This window comes from Aspergillus flavus, chromosome 1 (genome assembly GCF_009017415.1).
Source record: "Aspergillus flavus chromosome 1, complete sequence".
Lineage (NCBI taxonomy): Eukaryota > Fungi > Ascomycota > Eurotiomycetes > Eurotiales > Aspergillaceae > Aspergillus > Aspergillus flavus.
In genome coordinates, this window is record NC_092406.1 from 831,851 (window position 1) to 856,616 (window position 24,766).

Sequence of the window (24,766 nt, forward strand, 5' to 3'; positions counted from 1 at the left end):
ACAAAATACGCATACGAAGAGCGCTTTGAGACCAAGGACCCTGTTCAACGCCTCGCTCAGCACTGGCCACTCTGAGCAAGGACCTATGTAAGTACTTTTCCAACCGCTTTAATCTTCAACGACGCATTTATTTCTTGGTTCAGGTCTTTGGCCTGCTTATTGCGGGTGGGCTCTACTCAATCAGTTTATGACTCAGGAGTTCGAGGAAAGCAATAACCTAGCATAGCATGGAGCTCAGTGCTCATGCGCTTCGCCATAAGCATTATTGGCAAGATGAACCATGACTAACGATATATCTAGTATAGTATATCTAGTATAGTATATTCTGATCATACTATCAGAAACATAATGAGAGCAAAGGCTGATGCAGCTGATATCCAAGTAACTTATGATGAATGTGTGTAGTACTTGCTCTTTTCTTTGGACAACCTTTCGTATCTTCTGATCGACTATCCAGAGAAGTGAAAAATATGACTTATCATTAACTGAGATGAAAGTCATGCACGCTCAAACATTTGAGCTGCATTTCAAATTCTACCCAGTCTCTGGTAGAGTACAGTTTACCGTATTCGAACCAAAACGACGTATTGCAAAACGTTCATCTCACGCGGTTCATAAATCTTATTGGTGCATCTGGAATAAAATGCTGTCTGCGGAGCGCATTGACAAGGGATATATTCTTACATTATTGAACTATCTACTTCTTCCGCGACCCCTCCCTCTCTGCCCATGCTTGGTCAATCTCGCGCTCAGCCTCGTAGCCATAACACCACATCTGGGTAGCCGGATCACTCCATTGATTTGGGCTATGGCTGAAGGAAAGACCCTCGACTTCTGGCGCCATGGCCGCATCGCGCGCCTCCTGCAGGGGCCCGTCTGCAAAGTGCCACAGCCGGCCGTTCAGCAGGCTGGCCTCCTGCATCTGGCCTGCCCGTAGGATCCGCACTTTCTCGAAGATGGTCAATGCCTCGGTTAGCTGCTCCTGGGACTGCATGTAGGATAAGGAGCGAGCCAAGGCCACGCCGTCTTCTACGGCCATTGCTGCACCTACCATATACCAGTTAATGAAATTGACTCTTCAGAGTGCGTGCATACTTACCCTGCGACATGTACGGCAGCATTGCATGAGCCGCATCGCCCAGAATGACCAACTTACCCCTCGTCCAGCGAGTAAGCAAGGAACCACTCATTAAGGGCCATTTAATCGTCTTCTCCACCATACCAATGATCTTGGTAAGCCTGTGGGTACTCATGAGTAAAGAACGTTTAAACATACAAGAAATGACTCACACGGAGTCCCATCCCTGGAACTCAGTTTTCATGGCCTGTAAGGCTGTCTGGGCGTCCCACGTGGCTGGGTCGGAGGTATCTGGGTGTGAGAGAACCATGTTGAAGGCTCTGCCCGCGCCAATCGTATATGTCATAACATGTCTGGAGTCGCCGATCCTGTGGTCTGGCGTGAGCATAGAGAAATCATGACGGAGAGGCAGGTGAGGACATCTTACCAAATATTGAGTGCAGGCCGTTCCAGAATCCATGATACTTCGGGGTCATTTCGCATCCGGTTTACGTCCACGACGGCCCGATACGCAGCGAAGCCGGGCTTTTGGAAAGGCATCCTCTTACCATCAAGGATTATATTCCGAGCCACTGACTTGATACCTGTCATCCTCTTAGCTCGCATGATTATGTAGAAGCATAGTAGTGGAGGACAAACCGTCCACCGCGACGACAAGGTCTCCGGTATGTCTTGTGCCATCATGCAGTGTGATGCTGCCCAGCACAGAATCGTAATCGACAACTCTCGCTCCCAGCCTGATCTCAATACCCATGTCCTCAGCTTTCTGGCACAGTGCCGAATGAAAGTCGGCCCTATGAATCACATAGTAGGGCGCGTGGAAATTGTCAATAAAGTCCGGAATCAGTCTAGTCTTTCCTATAACCTTTCCATTCTGCCACCGACGAAAGGAGATAGACTCTGGCGTGGTGACGTAAGGCTTAAGGTAAGACTCTAGCCCGAGTTTGAATAAGATACGCGCTGAGTTGGATGGGATTTGAATTCCCGCACCCACTTCCCCGAGTACTGCTGTCTGCTCGTAAATGGTGACCTTGTGGCCAGCCTGGGTGAGAGCGATAGCTGTGACCAGCCCTCCGAGACCCGCCCCGACAACAAGGATATTCAATGCTGGCGGCCCAGAGGTAGGGTTGGGAAGAGTGGGAAGGGTGCCATCCAGGGTCTTCGCAAACTGGAGGCAGTTACTGGGGTAGGTCGGCATCTGTTCATCGGTCAGAAAATATGGCCCATGTCGATTGCGAACCCACTGACCATGAGTGGCCGTTGACTGGGAGCCGCCCCCGGCCCTTCGCTGGAAACCATGGTAGAAATTGTACGGAGAGGAGAAGTGGCTCTATCGTGTAACGCGAAAGATGCGGCACGTGCTGCAAGCCACCCCTAGGTAGCCTCTTTAAAGTTGTTGAGGATGGTCGGGCTATATGGCCCAGCCGATCTATCCCCACTATCTCTTACTCCCCGACCTACCCCCGATTGACAAAGCAATCCGACATTTGCTTGTATCATGAGAATAGGTTCTGAAGCGAATGCAGTTATGGTAAATCTTTATAATAAGAACGCCACTAGTTGACTCGGAGGAACTACCTTTCCCTTTTTCTTAAGTGTCTGATTTCTGTGGCGTACTCTCTCTACAAAATACCATTTATCCCATTCACGATGGTTCCTTCCATGGATAACACACTTGCCCAGAGTACAGACAGCGCGGCTCAACTGCTGCGGGATCTAGAGGATAGCAAAACCATGCCCCTGTGGACCCAGATGACAAGGCTGAACCCCCCGGAGCCCAATCCCACCGCCGTGCCCTTTGTGTGGAAGTATGACAACATTCGCCCGAACTTGCTGCGTGCTGGTCACCTGGTCACTGAAAAGCAAGCAGAGAGGAGAGTCCTGATGTTGGTGAATCCTGCTCGAGGTATGTGCCCCCTGGGATGCTTTGGTGGGTAGCCGGGCCCGTTAATGACCAAGTAGATGCTCCCTACACCACCGATACACTCTACGCCGGCCTGCAACTGGTTATGCCGAATGAGACCGCTCCAGCCCACCGACACACGGCCTTTGCGATGCGCTATATCATTGAAGGCAACGGGGGCTTCACGGCGGTGCATGGCAGACGCATTCGCATGCAGAAGGGCGATGTTATCCTGACACCCGTTTGGAACTACCATGATCATGGCAAGGATGGCAGTGGCCCAATGATATGGCTAGACGGCCTGGATCTACCCAACTTCCGACACTTCCCGGTCCATTTTGTAGAGCACTTCAGCAAGCCCCGCTACCCGGCGGAGGATGTCGATACGTCTGCGTCCCCCATCGTTTTCCCCTGGAACCAAATGAAGGAGAGGCTGGACGAGACGGAGGGCAATTGGGCTACCCAGCGCTATCTGAAAGCTGATGGTCGAGAAGGTAAGCATCCCCAATACCAGGGCCGCTCCGCCCGGTTGGGCTAACGAGGGGAATGAGTAGTGAGTCGTGTTCTGGGCGGCTGCGCAGAAAGGCTGGATGCGGCCACCTCGTCTCCACGCCGGCAAGACACCCTGTCAGCCGTTTATCATGTCATTACCGGCGAGGGTCACTCAGAGGTGGGCGGCCAGACGTTGGAGTGGAAGGCGGGAGACACCTTCTGTGTACCCTCCTGGTACCCCTACCAGCATTTTGCTGATGCGGGAGAGACGGTGTATCTCTACCGCTTCGACGACAAGCCGATGATCACGGCACTGGGATTTTATCGGTCGGTAGCGGATGATACCGAGACATTGGTCTCGGACTGACAGTGACTGAAGGGCAGAGTTCGTGTATCGCAGTCGTGTATTGACTTCTAGTTTGTGAGTTATGCAAACTTGTGTAATTTGTCATCTAAACATAATCCGATATTATGCGGTTCATAAATGTGCACATATGGATCATTGGGCCAACTTAAGTTCCGATCTTTCCCCGACTTACGCGGCTACCGTTCCATGCCATGCCCTCTACTCCCAGTTCCCAGTCCCATCCATAGCCACTGCACGGCCTGGTAAAGATAGCTGTAGCAAAGTCAAGTCATAGATAGCATTAGCCCCCCTACCATGGAGCTACCATCAGATCAAGCCACTCTCCAAGGCCCACCGAGCAAACGTCGCCGTGTGGCTCTGGCATGCGATATATGTCGCACGCGAAAGTCCAGGGTGGGCATCCAATGATTACAAACGAGCAAATCCACTAATCCTTGTGTTCCTAGTGTGATGGCATCCGGCCCCAGTGTGGCATGTGCAAAGATCTAGGGTTTGAATGTGTCTATACCCCGGCAGTCACCGCCACCAATGTGATCGTGCAAAAGGAGTGAGCATCGGCGTATTTCATCCCCGTTGATGCATGTACTAATCGGTCCCGAGCTACCTCCAAAATCTGGAATCGCGGATGAAGTCACTCGAGGATAACCTCAGCACCATGCGGTCAGACATGACGCGGCTGGCGGCGCACATGAGCAGCAAAAGCCCACCCAGCGACGGTCAACCAGAGCCCTGCCATCAGCCAGTGGTCGATCTAGCAGGACCCGAGGATCCCACGGACGCCATGGGTGCGGTGACCTTCGCGGATGAGGAAGAGTGCGGGTATTTTGGTGCGGTGATTCATCTGCAATCCGTTCAAATGTAGGCTAATGAGGAACTGCTGCAGGCCCGTCATCGAACATCGCCTTTTTGCGGCATCTGTCCCGTGCAGTGTCGCACAGTGAAAGCAATCAACAGGAAATCAGCTCTCCCCGGATGGATAAAATTGCCTATGATGGCGGTTTCGTCAGCGCCACCCGGCCTCCATCGCCGGTATCTGGCCGCACGCCCACGGCTGTCCATGCTGGGCTCGCGACGGATCCTCTCTTGCCGTCATCCGAAGAGACGTTGCAATTGATTCGCCGGTACTTTTACGATACGGGTTTGCTGTTCCCTTACATCCACCCTCCGACCTTCTTCGAGACCTATCACCAATTCAAAAACAATGCCAAGAAAGTACGCCGAACCTGGCTCGGCTTGCTGAACATCATGTTAGCCATGGCCAAAGTTACCGCCGTATCCGCCCGTGCCCAGGCTGAACTGCGAATCAAAGAGTCCACCCGCTACTATCGGCAGGCTCTTAATTTGTGCCGGGGCGAGATTCTGCGAGGGACGACTTTAGAGGTCGGTGGGTTGGCGCACATTGTCTATTTACTTAGCGCGGCAGCAAGATTAACATTCCCGTAGTGCAGTATCTCCTGCTCATGGGCCAGTATCTCCAGGGGACGCAGAAATCCGTCCAGGCGTGGACCGTACACGGACTCGCCGTCAAGGCCGCGTTGCAGCTCGGACTACATTCGAAAGATGCCTCCCAGGCGTTCCCGCCTCTCGAGCGCGAGATACGAAAAAGGGCGTGGTTTGCCTGTGTCGTATTAGATCGGTACACGACCCTCTATAAATTGTCGATTGTAGTTCCCGACTGATTGCTCCCTAGAACTTTGAGTATGACCTTTGGACGACCGCCTGCGATCCCTGACAATTATGTTCAGCTGGACCTGCCGATCGTCCCAAGCATCAGCGAGGGTCAACCAGTCGTCGATGATGAGACCACTCGTCAGAGCGTCTATTTTTTTAATCACACTATGTTGGTGGACACCACACCTTCCCCGTTTGACTGTCAGCGCAACTAATCGTGGCTAGAACCTTGTATAAGCAAATGGGCAACATCATTGACCGGATTTACGGCCAGAATTTGGGTTGTGAACCTAGCCTGTCAGTTGGTGAGACAATGGGCCGACTGCTGTCGATCGAGAACCAGCTGCTCTCGTGGGTTATGGCGCTTCCGAACAACCTTCGTCAATTATCGTTGCAGGACTTACGCAAGGAAGTTGGGCAATCGGACTCCCAGCCGCGGCTGTTTCCCCTGAAGTTTCGGGTAATCCTCACACTGCGATATCTCCACATCCAGATCTTGCTGCATCGGCCCATTCTAGTCAAATTTCTTGATGCTAGTCACGCGTTCGGTCTGGAACCCGGCGAGGAGCGGGTTTTAAATGAAATTGGCTATAGTAGCATGAAGAAGTGCGTCGAATCGGCCATGGGTATTATCGACATGATCCACGAGCTAGTCTGTGCGACAGGGTGGCAGCGCGATCTTCTTGGGGCGTGGTGGTACTCTCTTTATTACAGTAAGTTGCCCTCCTTGGCTTTCCTTTGGATTTGCGAGTATCTCATCACTTTGTCTCCCGGGATAGCCTTCAATGCGGCACTGGTCATTATCGGGGCCACCTGGGTACAGCGCACAAGGCAGTCGGTCCGAGATTTCCCGTCACATCAGCTTGCTAACATCGAGCTCTATCCTGGTCGCGCCGTCGCAACTTTGCGTCAACTGGATATGGGTAATCGGATGGTAGATCGCTGCAGGTACTACCTTGAGCAGCTGATATCCATCCTCCATTTAGAGCGTAAGGGCTCTGTTCACTCTGTCGACTCGATAACGCTAATCAGATTACACAGCGGAGGATTCAACCGACACGGCCCCCATTGACCTTGACCTGGCCGCCATGGGCAGCTCCACCACGGACGGTAACTTTCCATCGTTTGGCATTGAATGTGGAGAATTCATGTTGGATGACTTGTTTATAAATATCACACAGGGTCCGGCATTGGAACGTTGGTAGGCTGCGCCATCATCGACCACACCTCAGTCTTATTCATAAGCAGGGAAGGAAGGCTCTGGAACATTTCTTCGCTGTCTCGTTGGAGGCAAGGCTTGAGAGCTTGGTATCGTTTACTCTTGGGTGACCTCCTCTTTCCCTTTTCAAGAGCCCATACACCAATAACCACCGCCCCCCCCCCCCCCTCCCCCCTTTCTCTCGCTGAGTGGTCAATGTCATGCAGCCTTAGAAGAGCTAGTAACAAGCTGCCAATCGTTAGTAAAGGGAGCCAGTTGTCAAATTGCTGTGCCGTATTTCGGTGTCGTGACTGTTAATCGCAAATGTGATGACGGTGTTGTAAGAGAAGATGAGACCTGGGAAGACAATCCGACTGGCTTAGACATGTCCGAGCCAGTAACTACAGACGCGGAGCAATATAATCTACCAATCTCGTTTGACGACCTATTATTTTCATATGTTGGTCCGTGGATGGTTCCTCATCCGATGTATCCAGACTTGGCTGTGGATCAGGTTGATGCACGGTTGAACTGGGTGTTAGAGCTCCACTGCAGCGGTAATTTCCGAGAATAACTCCTTACTTCGAAGAATGTACTTCACATTGAAAGGTATGTAATATCTTGTCTTTTGCCTACTGTCGAGGATCACAGCGAATGGTAGCGTATGTTTTTTTTTTTTTTTTTTTGATCGGCACGGAGGCTAGCCAACCTAATGCCAGCTAGCCTCGGTACGTTCATACAAGGGGGCGCATGGGAGTGGGTTTAGCTGAATGCGTGAGAGGAAGCGATGAAATGGGGATGATGTGTCTTTAGGGTATCCACATTCAGGTGATCAGCATCTTTGATTTGTCGCTCGGGCCGCCACAGCAACCAAATTAGATGGAGTGCTTCATGTTCGCAGGATAATAAATTGATCGGCGTTCTAAGGTTCTAAAAGTTTCCGGACGCCATCCAAGTGTTCGGGTCATGTAATAGCTTCTTCACCTCTATCGTGACACCTTCAACGAGAGTGAACCTCCGCCACAGATGCAAGGGGTTGACTTAAGGGAGAACCTACAAGTCGAATCTGATTGACCCCCTGCTATTCAGTAAATTCTTTTACTACATTAAACCAAAGATCGTCTCGGAATGACACTTCCCATGTAGGTGTTCGTTTCGGCGTTCTTGCGGCTGAGGGCGATATAAGAGAAAAGCCAATTAGGGCAGCGGAGGTCCGGCTGAGCTGAAGGCATTCGGATCCACCGCGGGTCGGATGCATAATTTTCTTTCTCTCGTTGGTCCGACAGGGATGATCGGATTTGGGGATTGCCTCGTTTAGCGACTACAAATTAATGAACTTGAACTATTGACCTGCTGATCCCCTGCTGCATGGGCCAGCCTTACTATTTGTCATTGATCCACGCTAAATTCCAGGCATGTTTCTCGTATTATAAGACAAGAGGGCTGCCAAATTCCCGGATTCAAAGACAGAAAGATTATCGTCCAGTTACCCATCGCCAGCGACTCGAGACCATGGCGAGCGAAAAGCAGCTGCCTTGGGGTTACCGATGGCGCTCATCCCGAACCTTCATCATCTCGACGATTATCATCGCCTTGTTTGCTGGTATTTTTCCATTGGCGTTGTAGCTCTAATGGTGGCAAATATCCTAACAGCTCTTCGCCAGAAACATTCCTGTATGGCTTCGTGGTTCCGATCTTGAGCTTTATGCTCGAATCTCGTCTTAACATGGATCCATCCAAGACCCAGCGGATGACCACCGCCGTCCTGACCGTGCATGGCTTCGTGTCTCTGATCTTCGCGCCCGTCATTGCCCATTTTGCGGATAAGACGCCCAACCGCAAGGCCCCGCTCCTGATCGCTCTTGCAGGATGCGTCGCAGGTACTCTTTTAGTAGCCTCCACTTTTTCCAGTATGTGCATCTATCAAATCTTGTAATCAAACTTTCATGCAACTCACCATCGAACAGTTGAGGCGCTTTTTGTCGGTCGGATCCTGCAAGCAGTGGCCGGCAGCGCCACGTGGATTATAGGGTTTGCCACCTTGACTGACAATGTCGATCTGGACCATATGGGCAAAGCCATGGGAACGGCCATGGCTTTTGTGACAGCCGGCCAGCTCAGTGGTCCTATCGTCGCGGGTGCGCTGCTGGAGTGGGTGGGATACTGGCCGACTTGGAGCGCTCCTCTGCTAGTGCTCTGCCTGGATATCATCGCACGTCGACTGATGATCGAAAGGCGAGAATTACCGCTTGATGACCGACCCCGTTCCCCAAAGCTGGCCGCTCCTCACGACCCAGAAGAGAGCGAAAGGGCACCGCTGCTTCCATCAACCCCTACCAACGAGTCCCCAGACTATAATGCGGTCCCCACGGAGGCTGAGCAGGTTGGACCATCTCGCTCTTTTTACCGCATCATGATAGGTGATATTGGCGTTGTAGCCAGCGTTGCAAACACGCTTATTTTTGCAACTCTCATCTCCGCTTTCGATGCCACCCTCCCCCTTCATCTGCGCGACACTTTTCACTGGAATACCCTCTCCGTGGGCATGATTTTCCTTTCTCTCCAGGTTCCCTCTATGTGTCTTGGCCCTTTGGTCGGGTGGCTTCGCGATCGCGCTGGTGCCCGCTGGCCGGTGACGATCGGCTGGGCGCTGTCGGCCCCATTGCTGTGGCTTTTAGGTGTTCCTGGCGAGAAGATGTTTCCGTGGGCCAGCCCGGAGACCAATGGCGAAGCGATCTTCATCACTGGTCTGGTCACTATTGGTATTGTTTTCACCTTGATTCGCGGTGCGGGCACAATGCAGTTGGTTGGTGAGTTGCCCTGGCGTTCTTTTCCTTTCTCTCCCTTGTATAAACCCATACTGATCAACATTTCTGTCAGCTGCTACTAAGGACATGGAAGCAAAGAATCCCAAAATCTTCGGTGAATTTGGCGGTAGTTCCCGAGTCTCTTCGCTGGCCGAAGTGGCTTTCAGTCTCGGTTCCATGCTAGGCCCGCTAATTTCAGGCACTTTATCTGAAACGGTCGGTTATTTCTATATGAATCTGGTTATGGGTAAGCGCATATCATGTCTTGTGCCGTGGGATTGTCTGCTAACAGTATTATCAGGTGCAATTTGTCTGCCGGTGGCGTTATCGTGTTTCCTGTTCTTTACAGTTTAGGAATGGATGGGTTTAAAACTGGGATATACATAATGTTTTTATTATCTACAGAAAGTAATTTTAATGTAGTCTGCATTTACAGCGGACGTAATGGGCCGGTACTATGCTTAGGTTCAATTCAAATAATATCTGTGCCATGCATAGAGTATTACTACCTCAAAGAAATGTTATCTTTAGGTTTCTGTTTTGCATTGGATTTCTTGACATTGAAGTACAAACCACAATATCACCTGTGCCAAACCTCCAGCATAAACAATCAAAGTCGCAATCACAACCAGCAAAACCAATGCACAAGCAAACATCTTACTGCATGATAACCACTCCCTTACCATCTCAACAGCCAAGTCACCACCACCCAACCCTCGACGAGAACATCACCCTACAGAAACCCAATTAGACAACCATCCTTCTATCAACACAAACCACAAATCCCAAATCCCACTTACCTCATCTAATCAGGACCATGTGCCCAAGGAGGCCTATGCTTATAGCAGTTGGCCCCGTCACACAAAAACCCCTTAGGGCACATATTCGCGCCTTTGCACACATTGTCGAGACAGTTACCCTTGTGGCACCACCCACCCTTGCACTCCTTGTAACTTAGACAATGAGGGTAGGTTCTGGTTTCAAGGGTATCCCGCGAGTCCATTTCGGAGGCAGGGTCGTAGTCTTCGATGACTTCGTCTTTAGTGTATGGTTAGTTTCTCTTTGTTTAGTAGTGGGAATGGGAGGGATGGGGATTTGGGGGGTAGGTACCAGCTTCACGACGGACATTGGGGGGCAGGGCTGTTGAAGCTGCGAGGGTGCAGAGGGAAAGAAGAATGAAAAGTAGAAGCCTCATTTTTGGGGAGGGATTAGGATGCTGTTATGGGGATTTGCTCATAAATGTGGATGGATGGCAGAGTTTGGAGGAGATGTGGAGATGGGAGCAGGAGGACAGGGAGGAGGAATTTGTAAGGCATATTCCTGTTATTTATACCATTGGTTTTGGTTAAGAAGTGAATAGGCCAAGTTATCATTTTCATTGAATGAAACCCAAGCCGTGTATTAAGTCACTTACGGGGTGTGTGAGCAAGTTATGATAGGGTGAAGTCGAGTGGCCTGGTAAATGAATACTCGTCCCTTTGTCTACATGATACACGGTCAATCAGGATTGATGTATGTATTCCCTGGATATCACAAAGATTGCATCCGTGCTTTGTAGTTGTTCGTAGGAAATGGTGACAAAAGGACACATGATATGAGCGAGATTAAATAGTCAGACGGGTTAATCTATTCCTATCGGAACTTCAGGCTACTGCTCTTCTTGGATGAATAATATCATCCACACAAGGCAAGAAGATTAGTTACTGGCTAACCCCAACAGGTGCGGTAGTGAATGGTTCGATTCCGCTAGCTTAAGCATAGGCCAATGTGGTATCTTATTCATAATGCCTTGGGTATATTCTATGACAATTGGGATGCTTTCGCACCTGGATGTCGGAGGATAGTGTCGTCATCCAACTAGCCTTCTTAAGGGTGAAGATAAAACTATGATGCTAAGGAAGATACCATATGTGCGGGCTTCCGATTCGATCACAAACAAGTCTCAAGTGCATGTTGAGCTAGGTCTCAGCAGGCAACTCGTGGACACGTTCAGATCTCTAGATACAATGTATGCAGCGATTCAAAAAGCTATACGGTAGTCAACGTGCGTCATTATGGTGACAGGGATCTTGTTATATAAACATGACTAATTGGGTCAGTGTGCACCCATGGGTTTCATTGACTAGGTAAAATAGGACACTTTCTGCTCTACCACATTTACTCTGTCTGCCAATTTCTACGATCAAGACGACAAATAGGATACGACGTCCTTTGCACATTTATTTACGAGATAACACCCAAAAACTCGTAGATCGTAAGCATGTATAGCACTTTTTGTCTTCCTGATCCCTATCGCGGAAACAGCATCGACAGGGTGCGCGTCAATGTTCTACTTTCAAAAGCACTTCATGAAACGCATATACTAGTACAGCAGAGTCTACAGATAACATAGGGAAGTATGGCCGAGGTATTCAGGCTGATTCCGCTTGTGATCTCGGTACTACCCGATCAATTTGGTAATGGATTCCCCAGACAAGTCCCCACTGCTGATCATTCGTTTTTCCCCGACTGCCACATATAAGAAAAACCCAAAAGGAACCATTGCTACCTACCTCTAGGCACCTGAGGAATCACTCCCAATCAAGATGTCGACAAATCTGTCAATTCCTCCTCCGCCGGCAGTGTACCTTCTCATAGGGTCCCTCCCATTGCTGGTCATTTCGGAGTCCGTATCCCGATCCCACACAGGGACGGCTCTATTCAAGATGCTCTCTTCGGTCGCTTTCCTCAGCGGGCCACTCTTTTTAACCTCAGGAGAGTGGACTTCCACTCGTTCTCTCATCACGGCCGGCCTTCTTTTCTCCCTCGCCGGAGACTTCTTCTTAATCCCCTCGCGAAGCGAATTCCACAATGCGAACTCCAACCCCCAACAGGAAAAGAAAATCTCCATTTCCTTCCAGCTGGGCGTCATCGCCTTCGCAGCAGCTCATATCGCCTATATCCTGGCCTTCTTCCAGGATAACGAGACCATCTCGTGGGGAACCTTCGCGACAACATTCCTCGTAACAATGGCGGTCGCAAAATGGCTTGGCGTAATCTATCCACCACCGCATTCCTCGGCTGGAAGTAATGTGCTCGATCTCGATCTTCCTGCAGATATGAAACCGTTGGTCCTGGTATATGCTACCATCATTAGCGTGATGTTTGCTACTGCAGCTTCGACAACTCCGGTAGATGTTTCGTCCCGCTGGCAGTATCAGCGAGTGTTTGGTGCGGCAATGTTCGTTGCTAGCGACGTTTACGTTGCGAAGGACGCGTTCAAGAAATCACCTGGAAGCCGGGGTTGGGTTCAGAGTACTTTTGGGTATGGGTTGTATTTTTGGGGGCAGATGGTTATCGCGGGGTTGGTGTAGGGTTGATTGGTTTGTTGGTTGAGAGGTGCATGCTTTGATATCCTATACTGTGGGGTTAGTATGGTATTCCAATAAGAGTAGCATGCTGCCTGAATGAAGCTCGTGAAATGTTTGAGATAAATAGATGACAGGTCATGTGGATGGACTGTGCCCTAGTTTGCTCCATGTCAGTCAGCTCGCGTCGCAATGTCCAACATGCCGCAGATGCTGAGAGTAGCTTTGAAGTAGACATACAGGGGTGTCACTAGTTCGTCATTGGGTTCACGAAGTACCTCTGCCATGTATCTATGTCCAGAAGGTTGTTGGAGTCGAAGACTGCCCCCTCCTTCCTAGGCCGGCTAACAGAATGAGCATCGAGAATACAAGCATACTCTAGACCCAGTAGTGCTTATTAAATATTTGCATCGTCATAAGCTATAGTAAGAAAATCTCTCAGTCGGTACCAAAATCGATATTCCAGGCCGGTTTTAAAGTGCTTGGGGACATATTTGAAATATTTTCAGCCAGGCATCGCTGCCAGTCCTTTCAAGCTTTCCTATACAACCTTTAATCGTGCCAAAGCGTAATGTTGAACTTCGAGAAAGAAAATTTGTTTAGGTTTATGGTAAAGACATAAACAACCTATCATTTACTGCTACAGCAGTTCCAGTGAGTAACAATCCGACCTACTTCTCTAACCCCATTAGCCCTGTAATATTTTGTCGCACAGGATGTGTGAGGTAAAGCAAATAGTGGCAAGCCGTGGCGCACGAGGCCTCGTGGATTTGAATAGCATAAGCACTAATTGCCATGCGTCGCTGGTGAAACCATATCAAGTGTCGATTGAGAAGGAGCAAAGGTTGTTAATCGAGCGCACCAACCACAATGACTTAGTGGCCGCTGAAAAATTCTTCGAGAAACCTTCAGTATAGAAGATCAGCAGGGGCATCATCCATCGTTATTTGGGGGCCAATATAAACTAGGGTTTAATCGGCTTAGGTCTGAGTAAGAACTAATTCCTTTGATTTAACCGAGATAGTAGAACGCGCAACGCCAAATTCTTCAGCAAGTTTAGTGGCAATTTGCTCGGTATATAGACCTTCTTGCAAAGCAGCACTTGCTTCACTAGGCTATTCAGATACAGTTCTTCTCTTTGCACTAATTTCAGTCCCAAATACCCCGTTCTTGTTGTGTGGTAGGCGTTTGAAATAGTTGGTGTTTTTTGACGCGGTTCGCGTTCTGCCGTGTTGCAAACACTTTTGACCTAGTAGTTTACCAAAATCTTACTACGTAAATAGTAACTTGTTAAGAAGCGGCATATCATATTTCATCTACCGAAGCGCACTGTCCGCAAGATAGAGCAGCAATTTGGTTTACTTAATGATTAGTGCATGCTCCATGCGAACTAGCTGCATCGAAACGTGGCATATGGGGCCAGGCTGCGTTGCATCCTTCCTGCACCGTCATCCTTCAGCAGCACAAAGTTCGCTGGTGGATGGGCCAATCCACACAACTCGGCATATTTATAGATCTGATCTATCTCCCTCTCGCAATGTAGTCCATCACTACACCAGATGATCCTTTTATGATTCCATTGATGTTGTTTTATTATATATATTCCTCTCCACACCGTTAGGCTTATCTGTATTCTTCATTTTCCTTGGACTCTAGTTTTCATACTGTTGGTTATTTGACTTCATGATACGCACGATTTCTTTGGTAGGCGCCTGGCTCATCGCTAGCGGTGCTACTCTAGTGCAGGCCGACAGCAGTTTTGAACCGGCCAATTTCAACGTCACTGCAGCGTTGAAAGGTTATGGCGTTGATACATCCAGCATACCTGCATTGACAAACTTATCAAAACGATCAACAGAGTCAGCATGCCTTGCAGCTGTAGGTCCCCAGCCATAAACACCCCTGTTCCTGAGCAATCCAGCGTACCTAACTCGACCATAGTGCGCTAGTCTTGAGTCCGTCTTTGGCTCCGAAAAAGTCCTAGATCAAGAGAACACGAGCTATACCACTTTCACGGACGCTTTTTGGTCTGAGCAGCAGGCAGAGGTTCGTCCGTCTTGTATTTTCAAGCCTAGCGTCAACACAGATGTTGCCATCGTTGTGCTGTTATCTCAGCTTACCAGGTGCCCGTTCGCGGCCAAGAGCGGCGGCCACGCTGCCTTCCGGGGCGCGTCCAGTAGCCCTGGAGGTATCACCATCTGGTTCACTGATATGAATGAGGTGAGCCTGAATGAGGACCATTCCATCGCATCTATTGGGCCAGGAAATCTCTGGGGGCGGGTTTACAAGGCACTCGAACCGTATGGGTTAGCTGCTATCGGCGGCCGGGAGAGTAGCCTTGGGGTGGGGGGATTTGTTACTGGCGGTGGCATTTCATTTCACTCCAACCTGTATGGTTGGGCTTTGGATAACGTGGAGAGTTTTGAGGTCAGCTTTTTCTTTGCTCCTGGAGTCAAATGCACATACTTACGGCCTATGTAGGTCGTGACAGCCAGCGGTCGAATTGTGACGGCTAACGCAACAAACTTTCCGGATCTTTACTGGGCTCTCCGCGGCGGAGGCAATAACCTTGGTCTCGTTACCAAGTTTAACTTGTACACAATCCCGAGTTCGACAATGCGCGGGACTACGCGTGTCTTTGAGGAAGCTCGACTCCCGGAGGTCGTCAGCGCTTTTGCAAGTGTCTCCCGTGGCGCGACAGCCGATGGCAACGCCCAACAGTACGTAGCATTTGCCCGTATGCAAGGCGTGAGTGTTGCGTCCGCGGAGCTCTCGTACGCCCTGAATATCACAGACCCACCCATCTTTAAGCCATACAGAGACATTCCCGCATTGGCCGACACAACCGAGTCCAGGAGCCTGGTGCAGTACTGCGAGTATATCAATGACCAAAACCCTAGCGGACACCGGGAGATGTACTGGACAATTGCGACGCAGCTGGATGAATCGTTTGCTCTCTGGGCGGCCGAATATTACTTCAAGATCGTGCCGCAAGCAGCTAATATCACGGGTGGGAACCCCGTAATAATTTACCAGGCATTGACGGAGCCGATGCTGGCCAACGTGACTAAGTTCGGTGGCAATGCCTTGGGCTTGGATACATCACAAGGGCCGCTGATTCTATTCAACATGGCCTTTTGGTGGGATAACGCTGCTGATGACAATGCTGTCTACACTTTCATTCACAATTACTACAAAGTCATCACTGACGAAGCAAAGAAGCGTGGGATTGCCCATCAGTACATCTATATGAACTATGGCAGTCAGTTCCAGGATGTCATTGCGGGATATGGTGCGGACAACAAAGCCCGCCTGCAGAAAGTGGCAGCAACGTACGATCCTCGTGGCGTCTACCAGACACTGCAGCCAGGATACTTCAAATTGAATGGAGCACCTGTTCAATACTGATCTAGCTTTAGAGTTTGCTATCTTGTCCGCTATGTGTATTATTCTACTCAAGAACAATGTAATTAGAGTTGTGAACAGCGTCATAATCAGGCAGCTCAATAGATGGCCTTGTATCTAGTACAAGAAAAGCAGCTTGCAAGCTTTACCTACGTTTGCTGTAGGCTGTGTAACCCAGAGATATAAGAACTATAATAAGACATTACACAATGCGCAGTTACTTCATTGTACATTGTGTTTACAGTCTAGGAGGTCCTTGAGCGCTCTAGTTGATATCTTGCCTTGGAGAGTTGCAGTAGTAGGTTGTTAAGATTTTGGTTTAGAATCAGTCCTCTTTGTTAACCTCTAACCAGTATTGTCCTATAACGGTAAGCGATTGCTCATTTGTTCCTTACTCATGCACGCTGGGCACTTTACCATGTTTTCTTATTATGGCCTTTATCTAATTCTTTAACCCCTTTCTTTCTCCTTCTTGATCATCCAAGGTGTACCCCGTGATATCGCCTAGCGCGAAAGCTAGCCAAGTCTTTGTGATCAGTTTCTACCAACAATCATGCCTAATCCCGTACTATAGAAGCACGTTAGTGTTTATATTTAAACGATTGCAACGCCACTCCCATCCGTCTCATTGTCTGCTTTGTGCTCAGCTTGGGCGTTTCAGATGATTGTTCATACACCTTTCCATTTGTTCTGGGAAACAAAGAAAATAGCCTATATTTGCTTACATCCTTGTATCACAAGTCCATGTTACAATTGTTGTGTCCAATCTTTTAAAGCTTCGCAAAGTATATTCTAGATAGAAGGTAGATTTCATCATTATCTTGTCGGCTATACTATCTTGGGGGATTGTGGTGGCAAAGTAAACAATGTTCAAACGAGATGGTTGCACAAGTCTAACAAATAAACACGCCTTGCACAAAGTACTGCTCTCTGGTCTTTTGATCTTTAGGTCATGTCATTATTTTTAGCATAACAGCCTTATTCGCTCTTGAATGCGGCCTTCTATCCCGCTTTGCTTGCTACTCATAGGGTAGGGTAGCATTCACTGTCACCAAGTCTTATGCAGCTCCGAAGGATCTTACATATAAGAATGCCTATTTTCGCCCATGACGAATACCATAATATCAGATCAATCTCATTTCATTTTTATTCTCATATACTCGTATCAGAGTGCCCCTACACCAGTATTGTTTACGGTCTCATCTATCCATTGGCGATTCCTTTCAAAGAACCAAGCTCGACATGACCAAGAAGGGAAGCGAAGAGCCCATGGGCTCTGACACCAAGCAAGCTGAAGTATGGTGGTCCCATTTTACATCTCATTTGTTCAGTTGGCCCTTTTGGCCGTACTCATTCTTCAGCCGTGGTCAAAGAACTGATGTCGGGGCATCGCAGGAAGAAACCATTGCACCCCCGGAGACTGCTCAACCTCCGACAACCCCAGAACCAGAGCCTCGGGCAGTCAGCGAAGCGCCTAGCACCCAGGGAGAGAAAGGGCAGGTGGTAAGATGGCTTGCTCCATATTATCAAACGTTCATTGTATTAATGCAAGTCGCGGCTCAAGAAAGAAGACGATCTGCGAGACTGAACAAAAGAAGTATCTCCCCTACCGAAGAACAACCCGCGACTCCGCCATCTCCGCCCAAGAAGCCAAAGGTCGAAGAAGGAGAGGCCTCGAACCCTGCGCCACAGTCTCCTACTCCTGAGGAAGAGCCAACTCAAACTCAGCGAGAAGGTTCAGATAAGGCCCCGTCGCAGGGTGACGATAAGTCACAGCCTTCCGATCCTACCGGTGAGGAGAGCCCATCGCGCAATGAAGACCTGTCGCAGTATCCTGATCCTATCGACTGCCCTGGGTACTTTTTGCGTGGGGGTACGTGGCTTCCTTACGATGATGAGGATATTCACAAGAAACTCCACGTCATACAGGAGCGTCTGCAGGAATGGTCAGTGGAGTGGGCAAGTCTGGAAAAGCAGCTGTCCGACGAAGAGAAGCAGAAGCTAATTGCTGGCCTGGAGGGGTATTGTCTCCAAGCTGACTGGGACTCGTTGGTTGAGAAATTGCCGTCCAATATTTCTGAGCTTCTGCCCCTCATTCTCAGCCAGGCTTTAGTGGCTAAGGACCTGTTCCAGAATGTGATCGAAGATCCATTTTTCTATCTCAATGAGGATGGTGTGAAGGTGACTGGCGAGCACGGTCAAGTTTCTTACCCTTCCCGTGTAGAAGTCCATAACCTATGGCAGTGGTGTAAACAAGGTATATGATGCAAACCAGGGATACATCATACGCTAACTTTAGTATAGTTGAACCTTCCAGCGAGCGAGAAAACTGGAATTCAAGAAAGTGGCTCCAAATGACAGTCTGCTTTTTAAATGCATTCACTCCGGAAACCACTTTTGATCCATTGCTTGCGACACGTATGAAGCGGCTGAGAGACTCTAGGTTGGAACGACTGCTGCACAACATTCTCGACAGGTCTTCTCTGTTGCATCCGTTGCTCAAGACAGTTTCTGAATCGGCCCAAGTTAGACGACTCCATGAGCTTTTCCACATCTATCAAATCGCCGCTGACCTTTGCATTGGAATGTGGTCTAATGAGATGGATTTCGAATTTAGCTCGTTCGATTCTCTGGGGCCATTCCACGAGGATATTCCACACATGGAAAGGCACGCTTTTGCTGAACCGGAACCGGAGGAAAAGTCTGATCCGGCTGATAAAGGTCGAACTGTTCTGTTCATGATGCAGCCCACTGTCACTCGATACTGTCGGTTTGATGGGCATGAAGACCAGTCATTGATTCATCGGGCTCTTGTTGTTTATTCCAAAGATGCTGCATAGTCCTTACTCTCTACATTTTCATTGTTTGCATATGAGTTCGCAGGAGGTCCACTTCCATCTTACCCTGCATTTCTATTACTACTCTGAATAGAATATTCGTTTGGTTATGGACCTTTCACACAAGGCTTTGGTCCATACTCAAGGCTGTTCCACATCCTTGAGTATGTGTAGTCTACATACGTATATAGTAGCAAGAGAGGAAATAAAACGATTCACCAGACATATAACCATCAAGCTCTACTAGCCATACCAACTCCCTATTGACCTACCTCACCCATAACACTCCGAAACTCCGCCATCTCCTGCTCAGAAATCGGATAAGTATACTCCGCCGAAGGAAAAGCCCTACTCTTAACATCCCGTTTAAACTCCTCAATACCCCGAACTGCCTCCCCCCAAACATCCGCATAAGTCTTCACAAACTTAGGCACAAACCTCCCCGGTGGAAAATTCCCAATCAAATCCACCTGCACGAGAGCCTGCCCAGAACAACCAACCCCAGCCCCGATCCCGATGGTCGGAACACGAAGCCTCTCCGTAATCAAAGCAGCAACCTCCCCGGGAACAGCCTCGAGAAGAACCATAAACGCCCCGGCTTCCTGCACGGCAAGGGCATCCCGCAGTACCTTGACTGCGCCCGCGACGGACTTGCCCTGGACCTTAAAGCCACCAATAGAGTGTTGTCGTTGCGGGGTTAGGCCGATATGCGCCAGGACGGGGATCCCAGTTTGGGTGATTCGTCGGATGGTGGGTGCCATTTGTTCTCCGCCTTCTAGTTTCACAGCTTGCATGCCGCCTTCTTTGACCATGCGGATGGCGGATTGCAGGGCCTGTTCCGGGGATAGCTCATAGGAGCCCATTGGGAGGTCTGTTATCTGTTCGGTGGCAAGAGGCGTTAGAAGTCTAGTTGTAGTTGAACAAACGTGAGAAGGATTAAGCAAAACTAACCGTGAAAGCATGCTTAACAGCACGAGATACACTTCGGCAATGAAGTAGCATGTCTTCAATGGTCACTTCATTTGTATCCTCCATTCCTAGCGCGACCATGCTCAGGCTATCTCCGACAATAACCACATCCATCCCTGCGGCATCGGCTATATGCCCACTTGGGAAATCGTGGGCTGTAAGTGCCGTAATGGGCTCGCCCTTCTTATGAAGGCTTTGAAGTGTTTGGATGGTTACTTTCTTGCGGGAATCCGATTGGGTTTTTCCCATGGGCGAGTAGGAACTATATCGGACAAGGATATTATTAAATAGAGGAAACCGCGGTGGGACACTGTAGCGAGGTCGCCATGAGTGTCTTAGGGAGGCCAAGCGAGAGAAGGAGGATTTGGTGAACATTTTCTAGAGATAACGTTTCTGGAAGGATGCTCCGTCGGTTAGTACGGTTTGGTTGAGCAACGTAGGAAAATAGCTCCCTCTTTATTGAAGAGGAAGATTTGTACGTAGCGGTCCAAGATATTTCTAGAACATTTTATGTTATCTTTCGTGGGTTTTCCTAGTCGGCGTTCTGATATATGCTGCGTACTCCCGAGTATCGCAAGAAGGTTGGGGAATTACCTGTTTTAGAAGTAGTCGATCTAGGAAATAGATATTAAGCCGGTTATTTACTAGCTTAAACTAGCTATTTTTTGGACTTGTGACCGGTTCTTGTTTAGAAACTGTGCGACTTTGAATCAGTGTGCCAGAGCGATCCGGGGGGGGGGGGGGGGGGGGGGGTCAAGATGGGGCAGAGAAGGCAGCTTCTAAAAAATTAGAAAGAGTTCTGCTATTTTATATAGGAAAGGAACAGATTTAGTGTTTCGTCCTATTGTAACGTATGGTATTTCGGTATTGAGTTACGCATGTTTCTTTATACGTATAGATTATATGGGTACAACCCTGGTTATCCTACCATAATGTTCCCTCCAAACAATCTCCTGATGATCAATCTCACCACAGGATTACGACGGCATCCGACCGCGAAGCATCACGCCGATAATGCTGGAAGCTCTTTGCAAGTAAGAAGGCTTTGTTGGCTTGCTATGATCGTCTCAATCCCTCGCGCCTGGTGTCTCATTGGGCCGTGTCAAAAATTTCTGGGCGCGGATTTTGCCGTCCCTGAGACCCTTTAGGCCTTCAGACAAGCCCTCCAGACCGTTATTACCTAATGTGTAGGGATGACTAGTCAACCAACCCTCGCGCAGGCCCCGAGAAAACGCTGCGCCCCATGTCACGCCAATGAGCTTGTCATTCTCGTCCTCGTAATGGACTTGACCAACCATAGAGAATACAATCTCAACACTCGGGTCAGAGCCCTCGACCTCAGTTTTAAGGAAAATATTAGTTATCTTTGGCTTCTGGCCTGCCGGGTTCGGCGGCCCGGCAATGGCCTTGGAGACGAGCCTGATCGTTTTATCTTCGGAAACAGTATCATAGGCTTTCCAACAGCGGCCGTCGGGAGCACCTCCCTTCTTAACAGCCTCCTGAATCGCCTTGATTAGCTCCTCCTCTGTCGCATACGCAGTATAGTCGATGAGGACATCCCCCTTGTTTTCGTCCAGGAAGGGCTTGATGAAGTCACTCCGCTTGCTGCCAACTGTGATGATAGGGTGAACGTTGGCGGCCGCAGCAAGCTTGATAGCGAAGGCTCCCGTGGCAGTACTCGCTCCATAGATAATCAAAGGACGCTTAATACCCTCTTTTCCCGCGGCCTTAGCACGTGGTGACCATGGCTCAGGTAACTCGAGCTCCTGAAAAAGCGCACAGGCGGATGTGTAGGCAGCCAAGGGAACCGTGGCGGCCTCCTCAAAGGAGGTTGAGTCCGGAATGTGAAAGGTAGTATAATAAGGCGCTATGGCGTACTCAGCGAATGCCCCGTGAGAGGTCATCATCTCGTGGAAGGCGGCCACGCGGTCCCCTTTGTGAAATCCAACCACATCCTCTCCCACGGCTTCGACGATACCGGAGATGTCGTCACCGGTGTTCATCTCACGACCGAAATGGATGGGTATCTTCCAGTCCTTCGGGTTGGAACCTTCGGATGGCTCGAGTTAGCTGCCTGCCAGAAACTTGTAACTGTGATATACGAAGGCCTGCGCTGGCCAGGCTAGTGGGAAATGGTCTAGAAAGACAGATTGAGAGACTACAGGCCTCCAGAATGTTCACTTACCAGCGACGATGACCTTAATTAACACATGGCCAGGACCCGGTTTGGGAATGGGAGAGTCGACAATCTCTACTGAGGTGTCTTTCCTAACAATCGCTTCCTTCATGATGAGATTGATAGCTAATGTTCGTTCGCACGTTTCTAAGTAGAAGGCGTGAGTGTGAGCCACAACGTAGGAGTGCGGATGGTGGATGAATTAGTTTGTTTGATAATTATGGGATACAGGTTTAATAAAATAGCCCCATCGCTCTTGTTGAATCTGTAACTGCGCAGTAGAAAAACCCCGGCTTACTTAATAGTTAGTTAAGCTGACAATAATGTTCACGTTCAGACCTTATGCCATTGCATTTTTCTGCATCTGATTTATAATCATGCTGGATGTATCAGGCATAATTTGAGTCGCCGGAGGGCCCGGTCAAGTGGGAGGCCCGGTAAGTGGGAGGACCGGTAAGTGAGTCCTAGTGGGAGTAGAGTCTGATTATGAATATACTAACTTACAATGATGTAATATCATCACATCGAAAAAAATTGTGGATACCACTTCTATGTTGGGCTCTACTGGGCATTATTGTGGGCAAATGGAAGACTAGCTTCAAAATCATTTTATGTTGATTGAAGTTTCAATTCAGTAGTTATTTTTCGGACATCAGGAGGTCCTAACACTAGAAAACTGAGATATAATACAGAGCTATTTTCGAAGGCTACAGATTCAAGAACTTTTCCTATCCATTGCTGAAGAAATATTCGAAAAAATCAAGGGCCCATAAGAATCTTATAAAGACAAGCTTCAGTCTTCTAGTAGCCTGGGCATCTATAGCCTCCCAGGGAAACTAAAGCTTTTTGCTGACCCTGCAGCATAATAAGAGGCGGCAAGATGCCATTTAACGCTCTGCCATGACACTCAAAGCACATCGCATACCTCCACTTCCGATGTGGTATAGCAGTCGATATAAACCGGTATGATCCACCTCATCAGAGCTTCTTGAACGGCTGTGCATCAGTTTTGAGGCGTATAAACATCGCCAACACAGATGCGCCCAGAGCCATGCCACCCGCATAAAATATAGCAGGACGATAGGCACTAATACCGCTGTCCTCTCCGCCAGATGCGTTTAAAATATAACCAGCAATTGGAGCGCCCTACGGGGGACCGTCAGCCTATAAAAGGGATGGACATGGCTAACAGGGAACTTACCATCAAATAACCTCCAGCCCAGCTGGTCACTATCATGCCCATTGCGACGGATACTCGAGCTGAACCAAACACATTTCCGACGACTGTAGGCATGGTTGAAAAGAAGCCACCATTGCCCATTCCGTTAATAATCACGAAGACAATCAACGGGCCAATGGACGTCGAAACGGGCCAAAGAATCAGCATGCTGAGGGCACTGAGCAAAAGAGACATGAACAGGGTGTTCAGCGGTCCCAGTCTGTCACTACAGAAGCCGCACATTAGCCTTCCCACCGCAGAGGAGAAGTTGAATGCAGCCACCACTCCTGCACCGACTCCCGAGTTCATTCCCATCGATTCTGTGTATAGCGGAAGAAAAAACGGGGGGACGAAAAGCGGGAAAGTAGCAATCGCGCCGGCTGCAAACAGCAAAGCAAATCGAATGTCGCGGAAGAGTCGCCTGCAAGAGAGTTAGAACCGGAGTCGTGCGATAGGCATGTTCCAAAAGGTTGGAGATGGGACGTACCACTCCACAAATTGCGTACGCTGGATTGGCACCCGTTCTTTAATGAAGCACGCTGCTGGCAGGCCCGTCCCCCAGATCATGAAACCAATGATCCGGAAGGTCCACGCGATTCCCACCTTACCAAGCAAGGCGTTCATGATAAAACTAATGACGGTACCCCCGAGGCCACCTCCGGCGTAAACCATCCCGTTAGCAATGCCGCGCTTTGCCCTGAAATATTGCGCAGGGATCGCAGAGACCACCATAAAACAAATGCTTATCACGGTTTAGCTCTCTAGACGATAACACGAGCAGAAAACGACTTGCTTACCTGAGCCCGAGACCGAAGAGAACACCAGCAGTCGCAAACAAGCCACCCACATTCTTGGTGGTGAAGCCGCTAAGAACCTGTCCCAGGCCAAGCAAAAAAATACCGAGTAGGGCCGATATCCTGGTTCCTAACCTCCGAATGACATTCGCATTGATTACGCCCAAAAAGGAAATACATGCCGGGGCAAGCGAGCCGATGAAAGCCAGGGTAGAAGAAGTTGATACCCCTTCCTTAACCAATGCTGCTTGCAGGACACCCCAGCAATAGGAGGTTCCAGTGAACCACCAGGCAACTACTGCGCATGCAGAAATGATGACCCAGCCGTAACCTCCATCAGGAACCTCGGCATCAGCTGCGAGTGAGGCTTGTAATACCGCATCTGAATTTTCCGGTGGTGTTGGATCGCCAGTGTGTTTGGTAAGTCTCCCTCCAACCTGATTGCGGTCCTGCAACTCGATTGCTGTGGACACCGACTGAGTGATTGTCGCCATTGCTTATGA

The 24,766-nt window shown here is 49.2% G+C and overlaps 11 protein-coding genes across 11 annotated transcripts; 6 read left to right on the forward strand and 5 right to left on the reverse strand.

The window, feature by feature from the left end:
• Nucleotides 1–563: 563 nt before the first annotated feature.
• Nucleotides 564–2,688, reverse strand: F9C07_1014336 (salicylate hydroxylase). Its single transcript, XM_041288913.2, has 6 exons — nt 2,327–2,688; nt 1,718–2,276; nt 1,506–1,662; nt 1,291–1,446; nt 1,100–1,239; nt 564–1,047 (listed from the first exon to the last, which is right to left on the reverse strand). Exons 1-6 carry the CDS (start codon nt 2,375–2,377, stop codon nt 698–700), a joined length of 1,413 nt encoding a protein of 470 aa, XP_041141552.1. The 5' UTR covers nt 2,378–2,688; the 3' UTR covers nt 564–697.
• Nucleotides 2,689–2,728: 40 nt separating this feature from the next.
• On the forward strand, nt 2,729–3,840 carry F9C07_313 (gentisate 1,2-dioxygenase; the record flags this gene model as incomplete). The annotated part of the gene is made up of 3 exons (XM_041288929.1): nt 2,729–2,984; nt 3,041–3,475; nt 3,536–3,840. The coding sequence occupies 3 exons, from the start codon at nt 2,729–2,731 to the stop codon at nt 3,838–3,840; spliced, it is 996 nt and encodes a 331-aa protein (XP_041141551.1).
• A 147-nt stretch (nt 3,841–3,987) lies between these two features.
• F9C07_1014321 (C6 transcription factor) lies at nt 3,988–6,905 on the forward strand. Its single transcript, XM_071507354.1, has 9 exons — nt 3,988–4,233; nt 4,287–4,387; nt 4,441–4,667; nt 4,724–5,224; nt 5,284–5,476; nt 5,531–5,680; nt 5,737–6,224; nt 6,291–6,500; nt 6,553–6,905. The coding sequence occupies exons 1-9, from the start codon at nt 4,135–4,137 to the stop codon at nt 6,714–6,716; spliced, it is 2,133 nt and encodes a 710-aa protein (XP_071365490.1). The 5' UTR covers nt 3,988–4,134; the 3' UTR covers nt 6,717–6,905.
• Nucleotides 6,906–8,117: 1,212 nt separating this feature from the next.
• Nucleotides 8,118–10,036, forward strand: F9C07_2134869 (major facilitator superfamily domain-containing protein). The gene is made up of 5 exons (XM_041288927.2): nt 8,118–8,312; nt 8,374–8,619; nt 8,677–9,519; nt 9,590–9,763; nt 9,818–10,036. The coding sequence occupies exons 1-5, from the start codon at nt 8,222–8,224 to the stop codon at nt 9,868–9,870; spliced, it is 1,407 nt and encodes a 468-aa protein (XP_041141549.1). The 5' UTR covers nt 8,118–8,221; the 3' UTR covers nt 9,871–10,036.
• Nucleotides 10,037–10,321: 285 nt separating this feature from the next.
• F9C07_317 (uncharacterized protein) lies at nt 10,322–10,711 on the reverse strand (the record flags this gene model as incomplete). Its single annotated transcript, XM_071511066.1, has 2 exons — nt 10,322–10,554; nt 10,627–10,711. 2 exons carry the CDS (start codon nt 10,709–10,711, stop codon nt 10,322–10,324), a joined length of 318 nt encoding a protein of 105 aa, XP_071365491.1.
• Nucleotides 10,712–12,101: 1,390 nt separating this feature from the next.
• Nucleotides 12,102–12,869, forward strand: F9C07_318 (YhhN-like protein; the record flags this gene model as incomplete). Its single annotated transcript, XM_071511068.1, has 1 exon — nt 12,102–12,869. The coding sequence occupies one exon, from the start codon at nt 12,102–12,104 to the stop codon at nt 12,867–12,869; it is 768 nt and encodes a 255-aa protein (XP_071365492.1).
• A 1,267-nt stretch (nt 12,870–14,136) lies between these two features.
• Nucleotides 14,137–17,179, forward strand: F9C07_2278771 (FAD binding domain protein). The gene is made up of 3 exons (XM_041288926.2): nt 14,137–14,741; nt 14,805–15,290; nt 15,345–17,179. Exons 1-3 carry the CDS (start codon nt 14,547–14,549, stop codon nt 16,269–16,271), a joined length of 1,608 nt encoding a protein of 535 aa, XP_041141548.1. The 5' UTR covers nt 14,137–14,546; the 3' UTR covers nt 16,272–17,179.
• A 331-nt stretch (nt 17,180–17,510) lies between these two features.
• On the forward strand, nt 17,511–19,158 carry F9C07_2248996 (uncharacterized protein; the record flags this gene model as incomplete). Its single annotated transcript, XM_071510053.1, has 2 exons — nt 17,511–18,525; nt 18,573–19,158. 2 exons carry the CDS (start codon nt 17,511–17,513, stop codon nt 19,106–19,108), a joined length of 1,551 nt encoding a protein of 516 aa, XP_071365493.1. The 3' UTR covers nt 19,109–19,158.
• Nucleotides 19,159–19,172: 14 nt separating this feature from the next.
• On the reverse strand, nt 19,173–20,807 carry F9C07_2278773 (putative 3-methyl-2-oxobutanoate hydroxymethyltransferase). Its single transcript, XM_071510325.1, has 3 exons — nt 20,669–20,807; nt 20,057–20,572; nt 19,173–19,983 (listed from the first exon to the last, which is right to left on the reverse strand). Exons 2-3 carry the CDS (start codon nt 20,447–20,449, stop codon nt 19,366–19,368), a joined length of 1,011 nt encoding a protein of 336 aa, XP_071365494.1. The 5' UTR covers nt 20,450–20,572; nt 20,669–20,807; the 3' UTR covers nt 19,173–19,365.
• A 334-nt stretch (nt 20,808–21,141) lies between these two features.
• On the reverse strand, nt 21,142–22,362 carry F9C07_2059578 (chaperonin 10-like protein; the record flags this gene model as incomplete). The annotated part of the gene is made up of 3 exons (XM_071508630.1): nt 21,142–22,110; nt 22,177–22,211; nt 22,260–22,362. 3 exons carry the CDS (start codon nt 22,360–22,362, stop codon nt 21,142–21,144), a joined length of 1,107 nt encoding a protein of 368 aa, XP_071365495.1.
• Nucleotides 22,363–23,228: 866 nt separating this feature from the next.
• Nucleotides 23,229–24,757, reverse strand: F9C07_2059721 (monocarboxylate transporter; the record flags this gene model as incomplete). Its single annotated transcript, XM_071508633.1, has 5 exons — nt 23,229–23,396; nt 23,452–23,890; nt 23,957–24,211; nt 24,267–24,335; nt 24,399–24,757. The coding sequence occupies 5 exons, from the start codon at nt 24,755–24,757 to the stop codon at nt 23,229–23,231; spliced, it is 1,290 nt and encodes a 429-aa protein (XP_071365496.1).
• Nucleotides 24,758–24,766: the final 9 nt, after the last annotated feature.